The sequence below is a fragment of the Trichoderma aggressivum genome (genome assembly GCF_033847375.1).
Source record: "Trichoderma aggressivum f. europaeum strain CBS 100526 chromosome Unknown scaffold_022, whole genome shotgun sequence".
Classification (NCBI taxonomy): Eukaryota; Fungi; Ascomycota; class Sordariomycetes; order Hypocreales; family Hypocreaceae; genus Trichoderma; species Trichoderma aggressivum.
Genome location: NW_026946388.1, coordinates 382842 through 406959, shown reverse-complemented (window position 1 = coordinate 406959; position 24118 = coordinate 382842). Strand labels below are relative to the sequence as shown.

The 24118-nt window shown below is 49.6% G+C and overlaps 7 protein-coding genes across 7 annotated transcripts; 5 read left to right on the top strand and 2 right to left on the bottom strand.

Annotated features, from left to right (window-relative positions):
• Positions 1-220: 220 nt before the first annotated feature.
• Triagg1_5965 (uncharacterized protein) lies at positions 221-1688 on the top strand (the record flags this gene model as incomplete). Its single annotated transcript, XM_062900536.1, has 2 exons — positions 221-500; positions 562-1688. The coding sequence occupies 2 exons, from the start codon at positions 221-223 to the stop codon at positions 1686-1688; spliced, it is 1407 nt and encodes a 468-aa protein (XP_062755166.1).
• Positions 1689-2237: 549 nt separating this feature from the next.
• On the bottom strand, positions 2238-3055 carry Triagg1_5964 (uncharacterized protein; the record flags this gene model as incomplete). The annotated part of the gene is made up of 4 exons (XM_062900535.1): positions 2238-2456; positions 2616-2705; positions 2771-2879; positions 3024-3055. 4 exons carry the CDS (start codon positions 3053-3055, stop codon positions 2238-2240), a joined length of 450 nt encoding a protein of 149 aa, XP_062755165.1.
• Positions 3056-3510: 455 nt separating this feature from the next.
• Triagg1_5963 (uncharacterized protein) lies at positions 3511-6359 on the top strand (the record flags this gene model as incomplete). Its single annotated transcript, XM_062900534.1, has 5 exons — positions 3511-3678; positions 3733-3800; positions 3862-4246; positions 4300-5007; positions 5064-6359. The coding sequence occupies 5 exons, from the start codon at positions 3511-3513 to the stop codon at positions 6357-6359; spliced, it is 2625 nt and encodes an 874-aa protein (XP_062755164.1).
• Positions 6360-7842: 1483 nt separating this feature from the next.
• Positions 7843-9575, top strand: Triagg1_5962 (uncharacterized protein; the record flags this gene model as incomplete). The annotated part of the gene is made up of 4 exons (XM_062900533.1): positions 7843-8051; positions 8141-8308; positions 8375-8776; positions 8882-9575. 4 exons carry the CDS (start codon positions 7843-7845, stop codon positions 9573-9575), a joined length of 1473 nt encoding a protein of 490 aa, XP_062755163.1.
• A 244-nt stretch (positions 9576-9819) lies between these two features.
• Triagg1_5961 (uncharacterized protein) lies at positions 9820-10107 on the top strand (the record flags this gene model as incomplete). Its single annotated transcript, XM_062900532.1, has 1 exon — positions 9820-10107. One exon carries the CDS (start codon positions 9820-9822, stop codon positions 10105-10107), a length of 288 nt encoding a protein of 95 aa, XP_062755162.1.
• A 4855-nt stretch (positions 10108-14962) lies between these two features.
• Triagg1_5960 (transcriptional regulator family: bZIP) lies at positions 14963-15565 on the top strand (the record flags this gene model as incomplete). The annotated part of the gene is made up of 1 exon (XM_062900531.1): positions 14963-15565. One exon carries the CDS (start codon positions 14963-14965, stop codon positions 15563-15565), a length of 603 nt encoding a protein of 200 aa, XP_062755161.1.
• A 4393-nt stretch (positions 15566-19958) lies between these two features.
• Positions 19959-21387, bottom strand: Triagg1_5959 (uncharacterized protein; the record flags this gene model as incomplete). The annotated part of the gene is made up of 2 exons (XM_062900530.1): positions 19959-21204; positions 21260-21387. 2 exons carry the CDS (start codon positions 21385-21387, stop codon positions 19959-19961), a joined length of 1374 nt encoding a protein of 457 aa, XP_062755160.1.
• Positions 21388-24118: the final 2731 nt, after the last annotated feature.

Here is a 24118-nt window from a genome sequence, read left to right as displayed (position 1 = left end):
CCACACTGCCCTAGAGAACTTCTTCGGGACCTGCATTGATTCGCTGCATGCCTCTGATGTTAAATACCAGCTCGTGATCTCTTTTTTTGCTGAGCAGCGGTCAAGTGAAACTCAATTGCATCTTCGCATTCCATCAGGCTGAGCTGGACGCATTGCTCTTTAGCTGAAATACACATTGCCTTGTCCCAACCTCCAATTCTCTGGAGGGAAGCCGGCGGCCATGGCGACAGCAATGCTCCGGCCAGTGGAGGAGACTTTTGACATTCACGAAGATGCGCGAACAGAAGAAACAGAGGTCATGGTGGACGAGGATGACGTAGACGGCCAGGATGCCACAACAGTTGGCGAGCCAGAGGTGGAGGAGGAGGCAGAAGAAGAGGAAGAAGAGAGCTCCGACGAGGAGCAGGTCGAAAGCAGTGTCCAAGCAGACATGGAGAGGCTGCAGGAGGACTTCCCCGGATTTCGAGATCGGTATCGGCTGATCAAGCGTATCGGAGAAGGTTTGTCAATTGGCTACGTCACGAGAGTCTCCGTGGCCGGCTCAATGCTTATGGTTGTTAGGCACATTTTCTACCGTCTTCAAGGCTGAAGACATCCACTACGACCGATATGACAACAGCTGGGATCATGAAGATGACTTGTCCAAATGGACTCCCCCTCCCCTCAAGGGACGCTCGAGTCGATCACGGTCCCCACGGAAACGAGCGCGTTTCGTTGCCATCAAGAAGATCTACGTCACATCCAGTCCTGCCCGAATCCTCAACGAGCTTGAGCTGCTACACGACTTACGACAGTGTCCATCTGTCTGCCCTCTCATCACCGCGTTCCGCCATACCGACCAGGTCGTTGCCATTCTGCCTTATTTCCGGCACGGCGACTTTCGAGCATATTTCAGGGAGATGACGATCCCCGACATCGCCATCTATCTTCGATCCCTCTTCACTGCTCTCAAGAGCGTACACGAGCACAAGATACTACATCGAGATATCAAGCCTACCAACTTCCTCTACGACCCTACAAGCCAACATGGCGTGCTTGTGGACTTTGGCTTGGCTGAGCGAGAAGGCACCGATAGCAAGCCATGTCTCTGCCACGAAGCACGAGAAACGCGGAAGCATCGACAGGCCGGCTCCGTCTGGGCGCAAACTTCCATGAATACCCAGCCGGGCTACCCCAAATCAGACACACGCCCCTCCCGTCGTGCCAATCGTGCAGGAACTCGAGGATTCCGCGCCCCAGAAGTACTCTTCAAATGCACGGAACAAACCACGGCCATTGACATCTGGTCTGCTGGCGTCATTCTCCTTACCATACTGTCGAAGCGGTTTCCCTTCTTCAACTCGGCCGATGACGTCGAGGCAATGATTGAGATTGCAACGATATTCGGGTCCAAGCGAATGAAGGCGGCCGGACTACTGCACGGCTGCGTCTTTGAAACGACGATACCCACAATTGGCCAACAGGGCTTCACTATGGAGAAGATTATCCTGTGGAGCACGTGCAGGGCAGAGGACAAACCGCTGACTCCCGATGAGAAGCTGGCCATTCGGTTCCTGGAACGGTGTATGGAGTTAGACCCGAGCCGGCGCATCACGGCGCAAGAGGCTCTGGACCATGGATTTTTGAATATGGGCATGTCATCACAAGAAACTGCCGACGAAGACGAGGTCGACATGCTGCCGGCATGAAAAGGGCTGGGAGGATTAGCATAATACTATACTGACGAGAGTAAAGCATATCTCATTGGACATGCCATGATTGATGAAACGAATAAGGGAAACTAGATAGATGGATGGGTCAAAACATGTACTCAATCATGTATGCTATCATGGGTACTGTTAACGGCGTTTTTTTCTTTTTGGAGCATTACTACATCAACTCTGCGAGCTAGACAATGGCCGAATCTGGAATCCAGATTCATAGTTGTATACCCCCCCTTTGCCCTCCAACATATGTGCATGCACTGTGATATCATCCCTCCAACGACATCATGATGCCAGCACCAGTTCTATCCCGTTTTGCACAGAAGCCGAGTGTCGAGACATTGGGCGAATTTTGATTTTTCATTCGTTAAAAAACTCCGTTATAGAGTCCCTGATGCAATGCTCGTAGCCGAACAACCCAATCCCTTCCCCAAAAAGACCTTGTCTCGGTATACAGGGGGCGAGGATCTATTTTCCACCGTGAAAAACCGGTTCCAAATCCACAAGCCTTACTCCAGCACAGTGTTAATGCATTTACGCCACCAGCTCAACAACACCACCAGCCTCCTTGATCTTCTGCTCAGCGAGCTTGCTGACCCATCGTGCGCGGACAACCAGGGGGATTTCGGGGAGGCGGCCCTTGCCGAGCAGCTTGGAGTAGCCGAGGGGGAGGAGATCGAGAACGGGGACGGTGTCCTTCTTCTCGCCGGAGACGTAGGCCTCACGGGTCTCGACGGGGACGAGTGACCACAGCTATAAATTTTCTCTCGTTAGTCAATTGCTCGTTGGCCCAATAATTTCGCTTCGAATAATTTTGGAGGGTCGTTCTGATCTCCTCGTCTTCCCATCACAACCCGCTAAGACGACCCCCCAAAGTATTCGTTGCAGGAGAAAAAAAGAGTTGAAATGTACCTTGTCCAGGTTGATGACGGGCTTCCAGAAGTGGCTCTGCTGCTTGTGGAAGTATCGCATACCAACCTTACCGAAGTAACCGGGGTGGTACTATCGTAATGGTCAGTCAATTTTGCCCGGCGCTCTCTCGTTTATTTCATCAAGTCGTTTCGAACCTTGTCCATGTTGGTACGGTGGTGGTGCTGACCACCGGCCAGACCACGACCACCGGGATGCTTGCGGTGCTTTCCTACACGACCCTTTCCATGGGAGACGTTACCGCGGCTGTAGAGCGAAGCAATTTGTTAGCCTTCCGTCGCAACTGGTGAAATCATCTTCAACATGCGCCTTTCCAGAGGTCAACCGGACGGCGGTGCCCTCGTTTTTCGGCGAGTCGAGAAGCATCATCCAACGGGCTCATAAACGTACTGCTTGCGGGTCTTCGAAGTTCGGGTAGGCATGGCGACGGTTGTGGTGTTGTCGCTTCTCCAATGTGTTGCGTCGAAGGACTGGAAGTGGGTGGTGATGTTTTTGCGGCCGGCGGCTTTGGCACCCCCGGAAATTTGTTAGGCGAGAGGGCAGCACAGCCCTAAGCCCAATTGTGATTGTTCGCTCGCACCGAATTATTTGCAATCACGTGCTGCGGGTCCACGTGGTTTCGTGCCACCGCCGTGATCAAAGCGGCATCGTTAATGCGGGGCTTTCTTTCAAGCAAGTGCGATTCGGCGCGATTGGCAGTTTCAACTCAACTTGCAATGTACTAATAATCCACACCGCCCGCGACGCCATTCGTATACGCGTTTCATTCTGCCGGGCAGAGTACATTCAGTTTCTGAGATGTCATTCGTGTTATTGGACGGATTGGACGGCCAAGACATGTGACAAGGGAGAAAGGCAAAATGATAAAAGTGCCAAAATGGCCTTGACAGCAGAAGTCGACAGTATCGCTCACGAGCTGTCGAGCCTTGACTTTCACCACCCATTCACGCCGTATGATGTGCAAAACCAGTTCATGCAAACAGTGTATCAAGTTCTGGAAACGGGACAAGGACAAGTGGGAATCCTGGAGAGCCCAACTGGAACTGTAGGTGAATTCATCCCTTGGGGCAGTTCAATCGTTCAGCTGGCTTTTGGGTAGAGGAGTGTTGTCGTCTCGCGGTTGATCGTCCATGAGCTCAGGGGACACGCACTGATTGCCATCTCAGGGTAAATCTCTCTCGCTCATATGCGCATCGTTAACATGGCTTCGAAACCACAAAGCTACCAGGCAGGAGGCAGAACTGCAGGTGGCAGGGGAGTCGTACAAAGACGAGCCGGCCTGGCTTGTCGAGAAACTCTTATCCCGTAAAAGAGAGGAACTGTTGAGACAATGGGAAGATAGGGAAAAGCGTCTTGCTACCTTTAGACTTAAAGAAAGAATCCAGGAGGAACGAAGCCGAAAGCGACGCCGCGTGGAAGACGTTTCGAGCGCCGTTGAAACCACGGCTGACGAAGACGCCGAATGGCTTTTGGACGCTGGTGATGACGACACGCGCCAAGATGATGCTCTATCTGGTCTAAGTAAAGAGTCGCGAGAGATTCTTGAAAAGATTGGTCTAGGAGGACGTACGAAGCAAACAGAGGATGAAGATATTCTGGAAGAGAAAATCAAGGTACGAGTATCGAGAGAGATTCTACCTCTGACATTAGTAACCATAAGGAATAGATCTACTATACATCTAGAACTCATTCTCAACTGTCGCAATTCATCGCGGAATTGCGCCGCCCCGTGTTTCCGCCCTCGCTGCCACCGTCTGTTGCCAAGGGGTCAGATATCTCCTCGACGGAACCTGTGAAGCTTCTGCCATTATCATCACGACAAAAACTCTGCATCAACCCGTCCGTTGCCCGTCTGGGGTCGGTTCAGGCCATCAATGACCGCTGCACGGAACTCCAACAGGCGAAATCTAGCAGCAAATGCTCGTTCGTGCCCAAGGAAGAGCTTCTTAGCCAAACCCACCAGTTTCGAGATTCCGCTTTGGCAACGCTCCCGGATATCGAAGATCTTCATCTACTGGGAAAATCCCTGTCGGTATGCCCTTACTACGCCTCTCGCGTGGCCCTGCCTGGGGCCGAAATCATCACATTGCCATATCCGCTTCTGCTGCAGCGGAGTGCTCGTGAGGCTCTGGGCATTAAGCTTGAGGGTAACGTGGTCATAATTGACGAGGCGCATAATATCCTTGATGCGATATCGAATGTGCATGCCGCAGAGCTGCAGCTGAGCGATCTTCGCAGAGGTCGCCAGATGCTTGGCGTCTATGTCAAACGATTCGGCAAAAAATTAAAGGGCATAAATCGAGTAAATGTCGGAAGAGTGGGAAGGGTTATTGACGGGCTATCCGAATGGCTTGAAGGGGCGTTGAAGCTCAAGGTATGGTTGCAGAGCGGGATCACTATTGCCTGCCTGCCCAGCTAACAGTCATCTAGAACGAACATGGAATCGTCGATCCAAACGATCTGACGAGGCACAAAGGCATAGACCAGATCAACATTTACGAATTAATTCAGTATATACAAGAATCCAAGCTGGCTTACAAGATCGAGAGCTATGTTGCTCACGTAGAGAACGGAGACGAAAACAAGAAGCCCGGACTCTCAAAAGCCGGAACGCCCGTCCTGCATATTCTTGTTTCCTTCCTGATCGCTCTTACAAACCTTGGCTCTGAGGGCCGCATCTTTTACCAGAAGATTAACGGGACCACTGCAGATGTGAAGCTGACTTATCTGCTTCTCTCGCCCACTCACGCTTTCTCGTCAATCGTTTCGAGCGCTCGTGCTGTAATCTTGGCCGGTGGAACCATGTCGCCGTTTCAAGACTACAAGGATCAGCTGTTTCCCACTCTGGATGCCGACAAGGTAACATCATTAAGCTGCGGACATGTTATTCCGCCAGAAAACCTTTGTGTCTGGACCCTTGCTTCGAGCAATCCCGAATCACCGCCGTTCGAGTTTAGTTTCAAGCAGCGAGGAAACAAGGAAATGATGATTCAATTGGGCTTGGCAATCTTGAACGTTTGCAATATTGTCCCCGACGGAGTGGTTGTTTTCTTCCCAAGCTATGGCTACCTCGACGAGATAATGGCCGTGTGGCAGCAACGCCAGGGCGGAAGCTCTCAAAGCACGTGGGATCGATTGCAGGCGCGAAAGTTCGTTTTCAGAGACAGCAAAACTGAAACTAGCGAAGATGTGTTACGGAATTATTCCGAAGCGATCCTGGGGACTAGGCCGGCCGGGGACAAGCACACCGGAGCTTTACTCCTGAGTGTTGTTGGCGGCAAAATGTCCGAAGGCATCAACTTTTCAGACCGGCTGGGACGCTGCGTCATGGTCGTTGGACTGCCCTACCCAAACATTGCATCTCCAGACTGGAAGGCAAAGCTCGAGTACATCGAGTCGACAACCGAGGCCCGGCTCATCAAGGAAGGGCAAAATAACAGCGATGCGACGGCACAAGCGAAGCAGGCCGCGCGAGACTTTTACGAAAACGCCTGTATGCGAGCCGTCAACCAGAGCATTGGTCGGGCGATCCGACATCGTGGAGACTACGCGGCAATCATCCTTGTTGACCGAAGATACGGCACGCCTCGAATACGGAACAAACTGCCTGGATGGATTCAGGACGGCCTTCAGAAAGACAGCCACGAGAAGGGACTTGGCGTGCTGATGGGGACACTGGGGGGTTTCTTTCGCAAGAAGTCGCAAGCAAACAGCGGTGGCTCATAAGCGTCATGTTTTTGGTTGGCTTCGACCATTTTGACCGGCAGGATTATCTTGAAACATTTACCACTGATGCCCTTCACATGAGAGTGGCTGTATTAAACACCGAGTTGAACCATGTGTAAAGAGGCACTTGACTGCCTGGTTGGGGATTTCTGGCCATAACATGTGTAGCATCATCGATAGCCTTGATAGCAACTGATTTTTTCCTTCTTCTCTGTATATATGAGGCTTTTTTTTTTTTTTATCCTGGTCGATGTAATGCGCTGGTGGTTCGATGAGTGATATATGTCTTGGACACTTCTATTTGGGGCCGTTGTTCATGTATTGGCACCAACTTGCTCCGTATCACCCCACCAGCCGCGAATCACTTGTTGCGCTTGGGAGAACAATGTAGATGTTAATTATCGAACAATCGAGGGTATGCTCATTGAAGAAGTGGCCTTGGTTGTAGGAAGTTGTCGTGATTTCCAAATCCTTTTGATGGCTGCAGGGTAGGATCTATATCACGTCAAGGATACAGGTTGTTATCAATGGAGACCATTTCAGGGAATTGCTACTCTACGGGTCTATGGAGAGACTTGATATATGTCTTAGCAACGGTGAGCTGCGTCAAGTGTTTCCCCACACTCTTGTCTACTGGGTATGTATGCAGCTCGTGAAGAGGTACTACCTTGTTCCGAATAAGACTCTACTAGGTACTGACTCAGTTGGCGATATCCACCAGCCCATGATGTTCCCAAAGCAAATGCTCTCTAGGCAAGTAAACGACTTCTATCTATAAGTTTCTACAGATGAATACCCAATGAGACACCCAATGGTCAGTTCACGTACTTCCATGTATGCTGACTTTTACTCTGCTCGTCTGTAACTCGTACATGTTCCACGCATGCGCCCTTCGTGGTGTGACGATGTCAACCCCCCCGCTATGCAAGATTACTAAGTCACCGCCCCGAGTAAACGATTCTTATCACCTTGAAAGAGAAACATTCTAGATAACTAACCCTCCAAGCTAACGCTGTTCCTGTCAAGTGGCTGCAAGGATTTTCTTGGACGGGCCGGTCGCTCATCTCGCCATCAGGCTGTGATTGGCCCTGGGCGCCTCCTAGTCCGATTCTGGCCGTGCGGATGCGAAAAGATTTTTGTTGTCTCGCGGCCTAGGTCGGAGGAGGGGCGGAAGAGGGAATGAGGGAAGAACCGCTCAGTGTCGGGAGAGGGCAAAATTCTTGACTCACTGCTCCGAAACTTGACCGTCGTTTGTTTGGTTTTGCATGGCGTCGATGCTGAAGCGTGAGACTGCGTGAAGCGATTGATTCCGGATTCTCACGTTGTTTCATCCACTGTTGTTTGTTTGTGTTCGTTCTTGTGTTGCCTTTTGGTTCGTGCAACTACACAGACTCGGGCTTACTTAGCAGCCGTCCGTCCGTCTCCAGCTTCAACTCCGACTCGGCATTTACCATACAGACCTGCACAGCCATACGGCGCACAGATGTTGGTGGATACGGTCGAGACGTCGGCGGTGCCCGTCAGAGAAAAGGATGGCCATCAAAGCGACGAGGAGTCGCTGCTCCACAAGGTCTTGAGAGCTGGCCGTGTCGAGGAGCGAGGCATCCTCCCGGTGCCCGTTGAAGAGCGCAGTTCAACCCGCTTCTTCAACATCTTTACCGTCTGGTTCTCCATCAACGCAAACATTCTGGGGTAAGGTTTAGCCTGGAAGCTGGTGTCATCGTCGGTGCTCTTACAGACCATCTACAAGCAGCTGCTAACTACATACTCTCTTTATGCAGAATCACTTTTGGCATGCTGGGACCCCTGGCGTACAATCTCAGCCTCAGGGACTCGTCTCTTGTCATCTTGTTCTTCTGCATGCTGTCCACTGTACCTCCGGCGTTCCTTGCCATATTGGGCCCCAAGACGGGCATGAGGCAAATGATCCAGGCGCGGTACAGCTTTGGGTAAGGATGCCTAGACACGCCACCCAATAGATCAGCTTGACTAACCTCATCCGCTCGTGTACACAGACGATACATTGTATCAATACCCGTCCTCTTGAATCTGGCCAGCATGACCGGCTTCACTGTCATCATCTGCATCACTGGTGGACAGTGTCTCTCTGCCATCTCCAACGGGTCCATCAACGAAGACGCAGGCATCGTCATCATTGCAGTATTATCTCTGCTAGTCTCATTTTGCGGCTTCAGGGTGCTGCACATCTACGAGACGTATGCGTTCATCCCAGCCATCATCAGCGTTGTCATTGCTACCGGCTGTGCTGGCTCTGGTCTCAAGAAGCAGGCCGCCCCTGAGACGCCTGCCACGGCTGCAAACGTCCTCAACTTTGGTATGATCATTGCCAGCTACCAGATCCCCTGGGCTGCCTTGGCAAGCGACTTTACCACTTATTTCGATCCCAAGGTTCCATCGTAAGTTGCCTTGCGATCTGATTACGCGCCTCCTACACAACTCGCTCCTGCTACATGTATTGCCTTGTGAAGGCGAGTTAGGTTATAGATGCTAACGGTTGACAGATGGCGGGTTTTCCAATATACGTACTGGGGCCTGCTCATCCCGACCGTGCTGCTCATGGTTCTCGGTGCGGCCGTTGCGGGAGCCATGCCCAACAACCCCGAGTGGCAAGCCGCGTTTGACGAGTACTCGGCTGGTGGTGTTCTTGCGGCCATGCTGGCGCCTGCAGGAAACTTTGGCAAGTTCGTCGTCGTGGTGCTGGCGCTCACTTTGCTGGGAAATACTTGTGGCACGTTTTATGCCATTACGCTCAACTTTCAAACGTTGGCGCCGTGGCTGTTCAAGGTGCCTCGATACCTGTTCGCCATCGTCATCACCGGCATCATCATTGCAGTGGCCATCACCGCTGTCGGCGACTTCTTCGAGAGCTTGGAGAACTTTGTGTCCCTCATTGGCTACTGGTCCGCGGCGTTTGTTGGCATCGTCATTGTAGAGCACGTGGTGTTCCGCCGCCAGGACTACAGCTCATATGACCACGCCATCTGGAGTGACGCAAAGAAGCTGCCCCTTGGCATCGCGGCCTTGTCGAGCGGTGTTTTGTGCTTTGGGTTGGTCGTTCCATGCATGGATCAGGTGTGGTGGCAAGGTCCCATTGCCAAGACGACTGGTGACATTGGTTTCGAGATGGCGTTTGCAGTGAGTTCGTTGATCTATGTGCCTCTCCGCTACTTGGAGAAGCGGCTTACGGGCCGGTAATGGAGGATGGGGGCATGTCTTGTTCATTTTATAGGTTAGAATAAAGCAAATATGTTGCGGAGGTGTTGCATTATCAAACTCCTACTTGCTGAATAGTGGCATGTTATTTGAGGACCAGTATTCTACTGTTTGTTGGTTGGCCTGTCAGGAGATATAATACAGACAAAATGCCGTGCTCTGTATGAGGCGTTGGGTCGCTACTCACATCTCCAACCATCACAATTCGGCGCCCTCCTTTCAGAATATGGCTTCACGTCAGACGCAAAACCTCGAACCGACAAGTATTCTGGCTGCTATTGCGGAGCTTGGAATCGGTGGCAATGGTGCATTTCTTGACGGAGAGTTTCACGGAGGCGAGTGTCGCATCTTCAAGCTTAGCTTCAAAGATCACGCAAGCATCGCCGTTCGAGTGCCGCATCATCCCAGCAACGATGACGACATAATCGCCATAATCCAAAATGAAGTGCGCATTCTTCAGCTGCTCGAAGCAAAAAGCTTCCACTGGTCCCGAGATGTTGCGGCTTTAGCCTGACGTTTGACAAACCCGATCAAATATCCGTTCATTGTGTTAACTTGGGTTGAGGGTTCCGCCTTGGCTTGGGATGATAGCTTTCCACCACAGCCACTTCGAGATGCGCTACTTGGTCAGATAGCCTCGATACAGCTATCATTGATCACATGCACACTATAATGTCGTATGTAAGACGTCCCAGCGAGAAAACAGGACTCTGACCTAGTGGTATTAGGTCCTACTTCCGCAGCAACTTTCTTCCAACGACGTGTGAAGAATAGATCCACTCAGGTGCGAGAAGGCGGAATTCCTGGCCTTTCAGAAGAAGACTGCATCAACCAGCAAGCTTTAGTTTGCCAGGTGCTTGGCCGAGATCAAGATGACACTGCCTTTGCCGTGGAGCACGGTGATATTAAGCCGAATAACATTATTGTCGATGAAGACTATAACATCCAATGGTATGTGGGAAATATTTTTGCCGTGTGCTTTATTTATGCCAGAGTAATAATATTATTGCATGGTAGTGTTATCGACTGGAGCCTTGCCACTTTTGTACCAATCTCAAAAGCCGCAGGCCTGCCTGTTTTCTGTGGTCCAGCGACACGGACCCGGCTGGAGTTGCACCGAGTCAAAGTCTGCTGAGGGATATACGAGCATATATTGCTTCTTTTTCATCACAGAATTTGCCAATAGCGTTATCAAAGCTGCACTTGCATAACACCGAAGACGTGTATTTCCGCACCCTTTGTTTGGAGTCTACTTCGAGCAAACAGATGCACACTTCCATGGCGCGAGCTGGATGGAACTGCTTTATTCCGAGTTTCTTAAGACACCGAAGACTATGAATAACTCGGACAGATGACTTGTGGGTACGGACTTATTGTCATTGGGCATGGCACGACAACAAACGCAGAGTATGCTGGGGCCTGGATAAGGGTTACATGGATTTCCATAGGATTCCGTATCCGATACAACCGTATGAAACTTCAATTTGCGCCCCGGTCTATCGGCTAGATCTGCCATCCAAGTTGAGAAAGGGAATTCAGCATGTGAACTCCAAGCAAACGTGTCCAACGTGTTTAAACAAAGCAACCATTAGATGGTTGTTTGGTTTGATTACCATGCCAATAGGCTGTATCGTTGGTGGGTTACCATGTTGAGTTGGCATACGCGTACATGTATCCTTGAATACAACATGGGAAGGCAGATCTCGGAGTTACGATACTACTCTCAAGCACCAAGTCACCAATAGAAGGAATTTCCAGTCAACCCCAGCGGAGAAAATGCGGAGCATGAATGGAACACTGCAGATGGCCACACGGAAAACCTCAAGCCTTGGTGTCTCACAGAAGCGTACAGTACAGTGCTCGTATGCAGTTGGTTAGTGTCAGCTTGTACAACTGACGCCTTCAAGGCCTTGTTGTACATACATACATACGCACGGAGAGTTGCGGGCCGGGTACGGCGTTTACCCGGCAGGTTGACTAATAGCTGGCCCTGTTTACCAGGTTGTCAACCCGCCGAGTAGGCTTTAACGCACCGACAATCTTCTCCGTGCTTGCATGTGGGAGTCAATCTCCACAGAATGCCGGCGGACCAAAGTGCCGGGCTATTTCCATTTCCATTTGATGTTGCCATTGAATCCAGCCATGGAGACTTAGCGTCGGCATTAGAACGCCGGTTGGACCGGTATACGGGACGAGGTTGGGGGGGATTGGGAGGCTTGGGGAATTGCATGGGCTTCTCTTGTTATCCTCTCTTTCTTTTGTTGGAGAATGAAAACATGCTTAGCTGCGAGGGGAATGGGAAATGTTATAAAGGGCTGTGATTTAATCAAATTACGAGTAATATGTGCAGCTACTGTGAACTGGGGAAGGGTCAGCACAACACTTGAATAGACAGAGGCGACCAATCCGCACTTGCGTGTGACAAAGAATGAAGAACGGAGTTTAATGAACCGTGTACGTTTTAGTTGCCGAATTGAAGACTGCTCTCAAGGTGCCTCACGTGGGGCATGTTGAGAGCCGCATCTTATAAGTGTTTCCCGTTGAATATACAGTAGGTAGGCCCCTACGAGGTATCCGGACACGGCCGATCCACTGCGCATATCTTTAAGTTTATCCCCTTGATTCGGAACTGGCTGCAACCGATCAGTTCCTATCGATGCCATGAGTCAAGTATAGAGGTACTATATGCCGTGTTCCGTTAGACTTTGTCTGGGTGCCGGAGCGTAAGCCGCTCCAAGCGTATGGAACATTCTCGCTTCCATGCACCTCCCTGGCCCTAAACGGCTCTCTGTCTGCAACGATATCATCTACGGTACAGTAGATATGGAGCTTTAAACACAGTACTGCTACCTAGTGAAAAGACCGATTTTTCCGGTTACGACGTTGCTCCATGTTGGTGGCATTTCTCAACTCTCCCCGGATACATACTGACACGGAGTACCACGTTGATGTTTGCCACTGGCTCAAGTACAAATAGGCAATACAACCTCCTCGACACACTAGAACCATGGCAGCACCCATAGCACCTCGCACTCCCCCAACACCCCCAAGTCCGCCCATCAAAGAGCCAGCCCTATCGGCCGCTACGGCCTGTCCCACGGCGCTAAGGAGTGGCTCGGGGGGTTTATGGCGAGGCGTGGAGTCTTCAATGTTGTACCGACGTAGGGCATCTGCTGTCGGATGCTTTGCCCGGTGTTCCTTTGTCAATAACCACCGAACCAAAGCTTGAGTGGAATTCCACAGCAATTGGCTTCGGTGATCAGTCTACTGTTGACTTGACTGCTCAGGTTGATGAGACCCCATGCTTTGAATCTCTCCCTAAATCTTGATCGTCTGCTTCTTACCCAGGGATTGCCACATCCGGCACTTGCACGGTCTCTTGGCCCCCTGTCTAGCGTCCACACAATACGCATGCCACCATAAGCAGCCCTTTTTCACTTCCAGAGCAAAGCGAAAAAAAAAGAGAGAGACTGAAATTGACCATCAAAAGGCGTTAATGCTGCAGCCTAAAGTCGTGACTTGCGGGATTTTGCCATGAACATGCTAAGTCGCCGCGGACTTTGCGCCGGAACGTTGCAGCTTGGCGAGGTTCGAATCCGGACTACAAATATGGCGCGCTTCGTTTATACACCACCCGGAAGACGCACAGAATTATTCCATTCCAGGCTCTCTATGAGATGGATGAGCGAGTACCTACTTGAGGCAATGTACAAAATCAATCAATCAATCAATCCAAGGGCTGTACCAGTATGATTGTTTGTTTCGGGTAACCTTGCCACATGTTTCTTCTACTCAACTACACTTCGCAGGCTGTTGTTGATGGACGCACATGTAAGTCGAATGCCGGATTTCGAAAGGGTTAAACCATGGCTAGGCCCAATCAATCCATCATGTAGAATAATAGCGCCGAAAACCTCCATGGGCTCGTATGTGCCCAATTGCTAGGCTGACCGCTTGGCTGACCCTGACCGCTCCATCAACCGAAGCAGCAGCACACACAGTCTCGTCTCGACTTGTGAAAGCACCTCCTGCGGAGTCTCGCATGCCAATTGCCACTACTCCGTAAACATGCCATGTATTCGCAGAGCATCTTGCGTCTCTTTCGCGACCCCCGGCGTTGTCAGCATGGTGTGGAACCCTCGAGCTCCAGAGAGGCAGGCAAGGCTAGGCACAAGCACAAGCACACAGAGAGAGATCAAATTACGGACTTGTATTGATTGATCGAGGCTCCTATCCCCAGCGAGTTCCGGGCTTAGTCACCAAGCCGGGTTTCTGCTGGGCCATCCATGTCAAGTCGCAAGTTGTGCAACCCGGAGGGCTGATGCCGCGTGCACAGTCGGATGTACAGTAAGCTGGCAGCATCAAGTGGCATTGGAGCCGTCAGCGTGTCCAGGGGGAAGGCCGGAATCTGCAAATCCGCTGCCGCGTTGATATGCATCCCCCATCCAAGGTGCTGGCTCTACATACATGTACTAAAAAGCAGCTGGGCCGCCTACTTACATACGAGTACAGTGCACGTGGAAAGGTGCTGGCACTCTCCTGTCCTGTCCTGTCCATCGATCTGGACTGAGCTTGTTTCCCTTATTTAGTCTAACCAATGCTCGTTCGTACCTGGTAGCATTGCCTCCTCATACATGTACTCCCTCGTACAAGCAAGTCGAATCTACTGTACCCAACTCCATGGACTAGGCCGCATCCATTCCCGTGTGTTGCAGCTATACCCGTCGAAATTGAGTGCATGCCAATGTGCACGTGGCTCGATATATATCAGCCGTGCGCCCACCATCTCACTCTGTCCAGACTCAGACTATTGAGTCTAACACATCAGAGCTGAATCCCCAGAAAAGGAAGACGTGCAGACACAAGAGTTGAAAGCCAAAAGCTTGCCAAATACGAACAAGACGCCCAAGTTACAGCCTCTCACCCTCCAATGTCCCTTTCCTCTCGCGGTTAGCATTGCACAGCACGCCGTAGGCGAAACCGAAGGATTTGATTACAGGTCCCGTTGCCGCTGTCACTTTCGTCTCACTGCCCGCCCTTTCTTCAGCTTGTCTTGACTCGTTTCTGCAAGCAAGCATGGACCCATCAGGTATGTCGACTATTTCTTATTCTCGATACGATGTTTGCGATACACCTGGTCTGCTGCTTCAATTATGTCATAAGTCATCTTCAAATTACCACCTCTTTGGAAAGATGTTTACATATATTGCCGAGACTGTCGTCTCTTGTTATTACACGTACATACATGCTACATACACACATACACACACGCACACACTATTCACTATTCCGGGCGGGACCCATACAATTGCCGCTCTCTTCAGGTCTTATTGCTGTGTATGACTTCATTTTATATTCCTTCGCCCATCATGGTTGATAATCCGGAATTTGCCTTCAAATGTTGGCCAGACCATGTGTTAACCGAAGACATGTGCCCTCCAGAAGCATTCTTCTCAGCGCAGCAACAACATCACCATCACCATCTTTTCGACACAGGCCTTCATCATGCTGCCCGGATACATGTGCAGCACAACCAACAGCATGAAGACAGGCTCGGCATGTCAGCCCCTACCTTTTCCTCAGAAGGCGCCAACAGCGTCTTCTTCCAGATGCCGGCGCAGCAGATGGCCAATGTAATGCCACCGTCCTCATCAGCGTCAACACCAACCCCCCACCACTACCGCCAGGATTCTCCCACCAGCACACACAGCGGAGGCTCTCATTCAAAGCACCGCAGCGCAACTCGATCAACAGACGGCGATGAAATTGAAGCCGACGAGGCGCAAGCCGCCATCAAACGACAGCGCAACACGATGGCGGCACGGAAATACCGCCAGAAACGCCTTGACCGGATAGCCGATTTGGAGCGGGCATTGAGCGACATGACTGGGGAGCGTGACGAACTCAAGATTAAGCTGGCCAGGCGAGAAGCCGAAGTTGAAGCTCTAAGAGAGGTTCTGGGGAGGAAGTGAACGTGCCACCCGTGCACTTACATGCTCGCTCTTTGCGCGATTACACACATACACCCCCCTGTAATAACACAAAGGAGAGGGTGAAGCCCTCAACGACGCACTCACCCTACTGCAACCACATACCCACAACGCCTTAACATGTACTGGATTCTTGCTTTATTTCACGGAAATGCTCTTTTTTCTTTGTTTCAATTGGATCTTTCGGGGGTTTAGATCTTTTATGTCACATGGTGTTCACGGGAGAAACGACCTCGGGAGTTGGTCATTGGGAGGGCACATTGTTTTCATTCGAGTCTTTTACTATTCCTCTTATTGTTTTTCTCATGATGCCTTTTTCGTTTCCCCCCAGGATTGGATCCTGAACGAAAGAAAAGTGCAAATGCAACTGAAGTCGTCGGGGTTTTTCGTATATATAGAACCCATGTTAGCGCTACAATCCTTCCGCATATAGATGGGGGGGACATGAAAAGTCATTAATGATGACCAATACAGAATTGGAAAAATAAAAAAAGACGGTGTTTTTAGAATCATATGTGCTTCTCGTGGTTGCTCAGACGATGTCGATTCTCTTCCTTAGTTGTGAACAAGATGTTTCATGGAAATTATTCAACTTCTTTCGCCTCATCATGGCTGACCACTACTGTCATATTCGACAGGTCACAATGCATAGCATAGGGGTTTGATGTGCTAGATGATAAGGGGGGAAACATAAATAGGCTTACCAAAGCACATGGGCGATTATCTGAGCAGCCAAATAATCTCACCGTTTAGACACAACTACACGGTCCAATGCCATCTTCATCCAAGACTAGGAGTGAAATAGAAGGCAGATAAAAGACGAGATTTTAGTAATCCGGAGACGCTGTATTACATAGATGTAATTCATGATATCCCTGGGCTTGCTTATTAAACAGCGAGACAAGACGAGGGAAATCCTTTGAATACTGGTGCTTGGAAATGACAAAAGAATCATTCAAGCTGGGAAAGATGATGTTTTATATGCAGAAAAAGCGAACATGATCAATTTATTTTCAAGTCTTTTCTACCTTATACGCGGATAGTACTTTGGCAGCACGATCCATGAGACATGGGATGCAAAACTGGCAATCACAAAGCGCTCTTCAGTAGCGCCTTGGCCTCTTCCTCTCCCGTCTCGCTGCAGAAAGAGTCCCGACGATTACCAGCTACAGAAGCACCATATTCTTCATCAACTGATGGACTGTTGTTGGTTCAACCCTTTTTTCCCCTTGTCTGTATGTGCCTGTATGTGTCGGCGATAGAGTCATAGTGGGGGCGCCAGAGTTCCGGTGACTCACCCCAGCATAAAAGGAGATTAGAACATTGAAGAATACATTACTTGGCCCAAGACTCCTCCTGTTGAAGCAAGATCACGCGCTATCTCCAAGATACACACCCAGACTGTTCCGGTCACATATGAGGATGGAAATCAATTCGCAGTAATGTACTCACCATTGGCCACTTTCTGACGTCGTAGAGATGGAAATTGTATGAGATTACCAAAATTGATGGTGATGCATTTTGTTTGTTCTTTGATGGATGATGATTGACTCAATCGACTGACTCTGATTCTACGAAATAAGGGATACTGCTTGTCATTGAAGAACTGACTGCAGGAAAACAACCTGAACACGTCTTTCCGTCTCCTGGCACGAAGCTTTCGGGAGAGGCGTTTCGCGGATTCAAGGGGCAAAAAAACTCAAACAATCAAAGATCAAGTGACACGGAGCATGAAGTGATTGGAGATTTTCGACTACAGCCCCCCTGTTGTGTATCATGTCTGCCCATGAGAAAGACTTGCTTAACCAGTCAAATCGGGGTGATGATTGTTGATTTTGGTATTAACCGGGAGATCATGGGGCGGTGACTTGGCAAGAGTGAAATAGGAGAGTCTGTATCTGCGGCCGGTACACGTTTCTGTTGACGCAATGCGCTGATTTTGTTGTCCAACTCGGGATGTAAAGGGTCCGACTCATGTTCGGCGAGATGGATTTGGCAAGCCTGTCCAGTTTTAATTTCCACGCCAACGGGGAGTGTGAAGTACATGTGTCTACTTTGGGATAAACCGGCGAATAGATACAACTGTATACTATGATTAACTTGAATTTCTGTCATGAGCAATATATCGACGTGCAAAACTTGTTGCCAATTGGAGCCACAGTATATACGACTATGAATATATTCAAAGTGCATGTATCTAGTAGGTACGCGTATATGTAGCTTCAAAATAAACAAGGTACTGGCAAGTATCGGGTATATAATGATGCCCGAGAGATCAGTTCGCAGATAAACCGCTGGCTCGACCACGTCAGATTTTGCAATAAACGTATTCTCATCAGCAAGATGGCGAACTAATACTCCATTACACTACTCAGCTTATGCCTAGCCATTAAATCCGTCGTATCATGGCGGGATGACCAGTATTACTTTGTTTCTGGTGGCAAGATTTGTTATGCCCAAGTCTTTAACCCCTTTTCCAGAAATCAGTCAGAGAGCTCCCCGCCACCCCGTAAGTAGAAATGTACCTATATACACGCACTTGTATACATCCACGCGGTATCGACGATTCTTCATCCATCCGTTGATTTCTTCTTCTACGTCTACCCCGCCTATGCCTTTTGCCGAAGATTATCACACCTTGACTGATTAGGTAGGCCGTTGAGGGATAGACCATGTTTGATTATACTCGTATACAAGCCATGTACGTCTCTGGGTTGTTTACTATTACGGCAATCAGCTTGTGCAAGAGGATTAATTAACAAGGAACTGGCTCCTCGACTGCAACACAAAAACACGTGGAACTTGAACTGCACAGACACACACCCGCCGAGTACCAAGCTTTAGGATCTGGCAATATCCAGGCACTAGGGAATCCCGAGCGTGGCATTGCGGCAGTTTCCGCGCTTTGCAGCCCAAGGCTCAGCCATTGGCAACATGCAGCTGGAGGCACACAATCACATTGTCACATTATACGAGCGAGGCTATGCACAGGTCCAAGTTCGGGTAGCCGTGCAGCTGGGTTTTGGCACCACAACGTATCGTACGAGCATTACTATTCGATACGAATGAAATAGTTTCCTTTCCCCTCTCGTCTTCCACAGTCGTCATGCTTGGAGTTGGAGGCGAGCTGAAAAGCTGACAAGCACCAGCCCGGCTTGCTGACTGCGTGGGTCTAGCCGCCAGAAACATGCAGCCTTGTGCTTGGCAAAGGGTCAGAGTCAGACGAGCAAATCGATAATTCGATGATTCCAAAATGATTCCCATCCCACCCCTGTGACCCTGTCCTTGCTGCTTGTGAGGAGCGCATGCAAGTTGTAAGATGTAAGAAGCAAATCGGGCTCGATTCCTCGTACTGTAAATGGCGGAACATTCGTTTTTCCCCCGCAAAAACGGTGCCAAGGCGGATCATCCACGGCTGGCGAGGGCAACGTGTCGATGACGTAGCCGCGTCCCTGATCATCAGGGAAAAAGAAACCAAGCTCGTCAGCTGTTGAGCTCTTGGCTCTTCTTCTTCTTCATCTTCTTGTCTCTTATCTTACTTTCAAACGCTATTGGTCTCAGACTCACCGAAGGCATCGTTTTCAGGTACCATCGCATATCGAGTTACTTATCTCTTTCTTGCTTGTGCTACTACTATCTCTACTACTTGGTTCCAATTTCGCTGCCAGCCACCATGTCTGCTGCTGGCGATCGTGTTGAGCTGACGGAGCCTGAACGCGTGTACGATGCGCAGCCAAAGTCACATCAAGCCATGGGCAAGTCTCTTCAACCCCCGACATCATGTCATGATGCAAAGCTCCAGAGAAGGTGTTGTTAACCGTGCGCAAACAGACGCCCAGCAGCCGCATCCCGAGACGACAGACGACGTCAACATGCGCGGTGGCGACGACGGCGGTTGCTGTCCCGGCCGCTTTTGCTTCATCATACCCTGCCCGATTCCCATCGACTGCTGCATCTTCCCATGCCCGTGCTAAACAGAGCTTGTCCTACCTTATACTACGATGAAGAGGAGGGATCGTGTCTTATACCCGCCAGCAGGCTTATCGTACCCTTCAGAGGGCTGATGCTGTGTAATCTTGTGTAGCAGCTACACTGCGCAAGAGAATGATTTCAATTTGATTCAACCTTGTGGAGCACGGATATGATGTTGGAGCGAAACAGTTTACGCAATGTCTTGGTTGAAAGAGATTCAGAGCCGCTCGGCTTATATGCCAGCAGCGTTAGATGGATATAATAATACACTATACCTATGGATCAGCAAAGACTATGCTTCTTATCCTGCAGATATGACTTCACTTGACGATGGACAACCTGGATAGACTGTCTCTTTGCTTGAGAAATTCCTCCACATGGGTATACCTTGAATTCCACAGAGTCATGAATCGCAACTAACCAGCTTCCAGCCCTCCTCGCTCGTTTTCTCTACCTTGACTCGCGGCCCACCGCCGCCTTGGTATTCCGCAAACAGGTCTTCCGTCTTCCTCACGCCCGGCTTCTTTCCGCGCGTCTCAAAATGCGCCGCCACGAGGGCTTCGATGCTCAGTGTCGTCTGTACATCCCCCACTTGATCAGACTTTGCCACCTCCATCAGGGCTCCCACCGTGAGAACAACCGCCAGCAGCACGACCAGCACGTTGGCGACAAGCAGACAAACGAGCGGGGCCACTGGCACAGCAGCCACGAGGATCGAGGATCGCCGTTGGGCTACCTCTGCAGGTCGGGGCTCAAGGGCTGCGCCGGCTGACGCCAGAATGGATTGGCTGTATGTAGAGGAAAACTTGTCACTCAGTTGCTGTGCAGTCTTGCTTCCCCAGAGGTCGATAAGGGTATTTTGCGTGAGGAAATAGTTCATCGTCGGACTGAACCTCAGTGTCCCGGCGATGACATTGGTCGAGGAGAAGTTGCTGGGTACCGTCGAGAAATGCGTCACGGAGCCATTGGTCGAGCCATACTCGGCGTCGGGTGCGGTGCTCTCGCATAACATGACGATGATGGTCGCTTGGTCTGGGCCGCTGTAAACCTCGTCGTCGTCAGGGTAATTTGACGGGGCGAAGCCGAAGCCTATATTCAAAATGGCTGCAAAATTATGCGGGTTTGAGTTCATGTTGGAAAAGGTGTCATTCTGATTGGCGGAGAGTGTCGAGTCCGTGAACTCGGTCAAGTTGAACAAGGTCGTCGCCCCGTCGATGGTTCCGTCCATGGCAAAGTCGCATTTGAACGAGGTCACGTTGGAAAGGTCTCGATCCTTGAAGCATCTGGATGTTGCAGGGGTACAGTTCGTCTTGACTGCAAACGTCGTGGCTACGTAGTCGGTGTCGGTCTGGTAACGATACGCCGGAGAGGCAACATAGGCATATCTATGTCCGCCTTCATCGTGGGTCTGAACAATTGCCCTTTCGGAGATGTTGGAGAAGATCTCTTGGGTGATGTGGTTTCTGTCGTTTTTATATAATTTATCCATCAGAAAATCATTGCATCTATCGGGCGTCTCGTCTGCAATAGTGAAGCAGGCTGAGGGTATGCCAAAGGTAGCGTTTTTGGGCGACGTTGTGTGGAACTCAGTCAGGGGAACTGTCTCCGTCGTGACGTGAAGCCACGTATCTGTCGCAAAGATGAACGTACTTTATTGCGTTAGTTTATACAATTTGAACTTGACGTTTGGGAGCCTAGAGTTACCTCTGTATCGTGCCCAGAACAAGTGTGCACATCATGACGTTCAGGGCAGATGACATGGGCGCCCCCCTCCCGTTTGCAGAGGTGTAGTTCATGCATTGCCAGACCGAACTGAGCGAAGAATTGGACATGACTCGGAGTATCAGAGCAATCTGGTACGGGGTGGGCAGTTTTCGCCCTTGCTGCCGTCACTCGCTCGCATCATCAGTCTGGACGCGGGATAGGACGCGATTGTCAGGATAAACGGGAGCGAGAGCGGCGCCACTGTGCTCGACCACGAACCCACGGTAGTGAAAACAGTGGCACTGAGACTGATAAAGACAATACCCCTTTTCTGCGGATTCTCGTCTGGGAGCCTCGGATCATTGTGGCCATGCGGTATAACCCGATACCAGAACAGTAGACAAAGGAGTAAGCCGGAGAAGGCGAGAAGTGGCAGTACCGAGACCGTGAATGCAATGACAATATTGATCTTTTACGAAGACGTGGTTTCGTGTAGCTGGTGAAACCTTGGACCCAAGGCCAGAATATTTGACATCAGTCTTTGGCATTGTCCTCCAATAGGGGCTAAAGGTGAGGTTGTTGAGCCGAGATGGATGTCCAGTCTTGAGGTTTCGAGAATTGGAAATATACACGCATGGTTAATTCGACGCAACAAGTGAAAATTGAGGCATTGAACGGGGATACACTCCCTCGATACTTATAGATCGTTGAGAGGCATTCTATCGCCTTTGCCTCATCCTTTGACCGAAACGCCGAGGCGATGGAGCTTGTGCGACGCATATATGCGGGGCTAGACAATTCCAAAGGATGAGTGGGCTTATAAATAACAGCGGCTGGCCTAATGCTGGTGTTCTTATGGCCTACTACAGCCTCTCGTAACCTTGCAGATCAGCCTAGCAGGATTAAAGCAAGACATGTCGTGTATATGTAAAGTGGCGGAGACACCCTTGTGTCTCTCCGATAATATGCTTTGCCCCAATCACAGCGGTTGTCTCTCAGACAATAGCCTGGGGGAAAAAGGGGAGAGCCTTTGGAGCCGTGTGGGAGAAATTTGTGTCACTTACGAAGTCAGCAGGCTGTAACTTATGGTGACCTCGAAGATTCAAGGTCAACCTGGGATATTGAAAATTTCCAGCCTCCAGACAAGTTACAAGGAGTGAGGGGTATTGTTGCTGCATGTACGTATCTACGCAGTGCGGCCAGATAGTAGGCCTGGATATTAGGCCGGGGGCAAGGGGAGACACCTATATACATACATGTGAGCAATACCAAATTGGGATGTAGGTAGACTAGAGGTACCCAGGATATTAACAAAATAAACCTCCAATCTCTGCTTAATTTGTTTCCAAGATCCGATCTACTGGACGAAGCTCGGATGATATGACAACTCATGTGTCTTTGAAGCTCTACCCCAGTATCAGTTTCACCACGTACATATACTTGTTACACGTTTTCGTACTCATATGTCGTACGAAACAAATCTCTTGCCCGTCTGTTCATTAAACGTCTCAGTCCAGCGAATCTAGCCGGTACAGGGTCTCTGTGCTTGTTTCAAACAGGGTTATACTTTTGATACGGGTGTCTAGCGTATATTGCATTCTCCTCTACAGAATCACGTATTTGGCGTTGGTAAAACAGGTGTGAAACCTTGGTGCGAGCGTTGACTGCATTAACGAATTGCTAAGTGCAAATACTAGAGAAATAACATATAATATGTAAGTGATGTTTCAAAGTAAAATATAGGGTATAGGTTCCGGTCACTTACCCAGTTACAACACCTATATTTGAATCTAGTATCTACTACTATTACTATGTTTTTCTAGCGTCTTTTACTACAACTATATTTCTCCAGGGGTTGTTTCTGATATTGTCATTTAGTTAGCTCTTATATAGTGTTATAGTTGAAAATTCGTGACATTACATGATATGCTAGATGCAGAGTTAGGGTGCTGGCTACCTGAATTTCCCACCAACATCCATTCTAAGCCGACCGTTGTAGCGAATTAAAAGCAATTCCTATATTGGTTGATGAAAATCTATAGGATCATTCAATGGTGGTGACTTCAAAGCGGTTGCTAATCATACATGGGCGTTAGCCTTCACCCCAATCACCTTATTCAGAAGCTATCTATAAATATCGTCGTTGATGATCTTCAATCGATGAAACGAAACATCGTCAATGAAGTTGAGATGGTATTGGTATATACCGTTGACGTGGTCTATGAAAATTGTCCCTTAGAAAAGAGCAATTACTTTCCCGTTTTAGCTCATCAAACGTATCGCTTCCTTCACAATTGCATATACAATTCCAACCTCCTTAGAAGTGACGAAAATCATTCTTCTCCCTCTTTAATCATCTCATCTCCAAGTACTGTTCAACCCCAAAAGCCCATCACATCTCACACGCCACAGTTACAGCTGTCAAAACTTAATTTTTCTTGATCGAACCATAACAACTCAGCTGATCCGTATGCATAACTAGCCTGTCTCGTTGGCAAAAAAACTAAAGCACAAGACAAATGACAGCTGTCGACTCTAAATGAGTCGGGCGTCAGGTCAAACTGTCAAATATCCTAATTGTGATCCTCATTGATCAGGCACAACCAAATCTACTTTACCTCAAGTTTGAGTACGCTACTTCGGTTATCAAATCATGTTACTGGCCAATTACGTCGTCCAGCGGTATCTTAAAAGCAAAAATGATTCCTAAATGATGTCAATCCTAGAAGAATGTCATTTGCTAATCACGAGTTGCAAATCACACAGTAGCCTCATAATAGGCGTAGTCACAATGCTCATTTGGCAGTCTCACTCATCCTGGGACACACCCTTTGATGTACTTCCATCACAAGTAGGAAC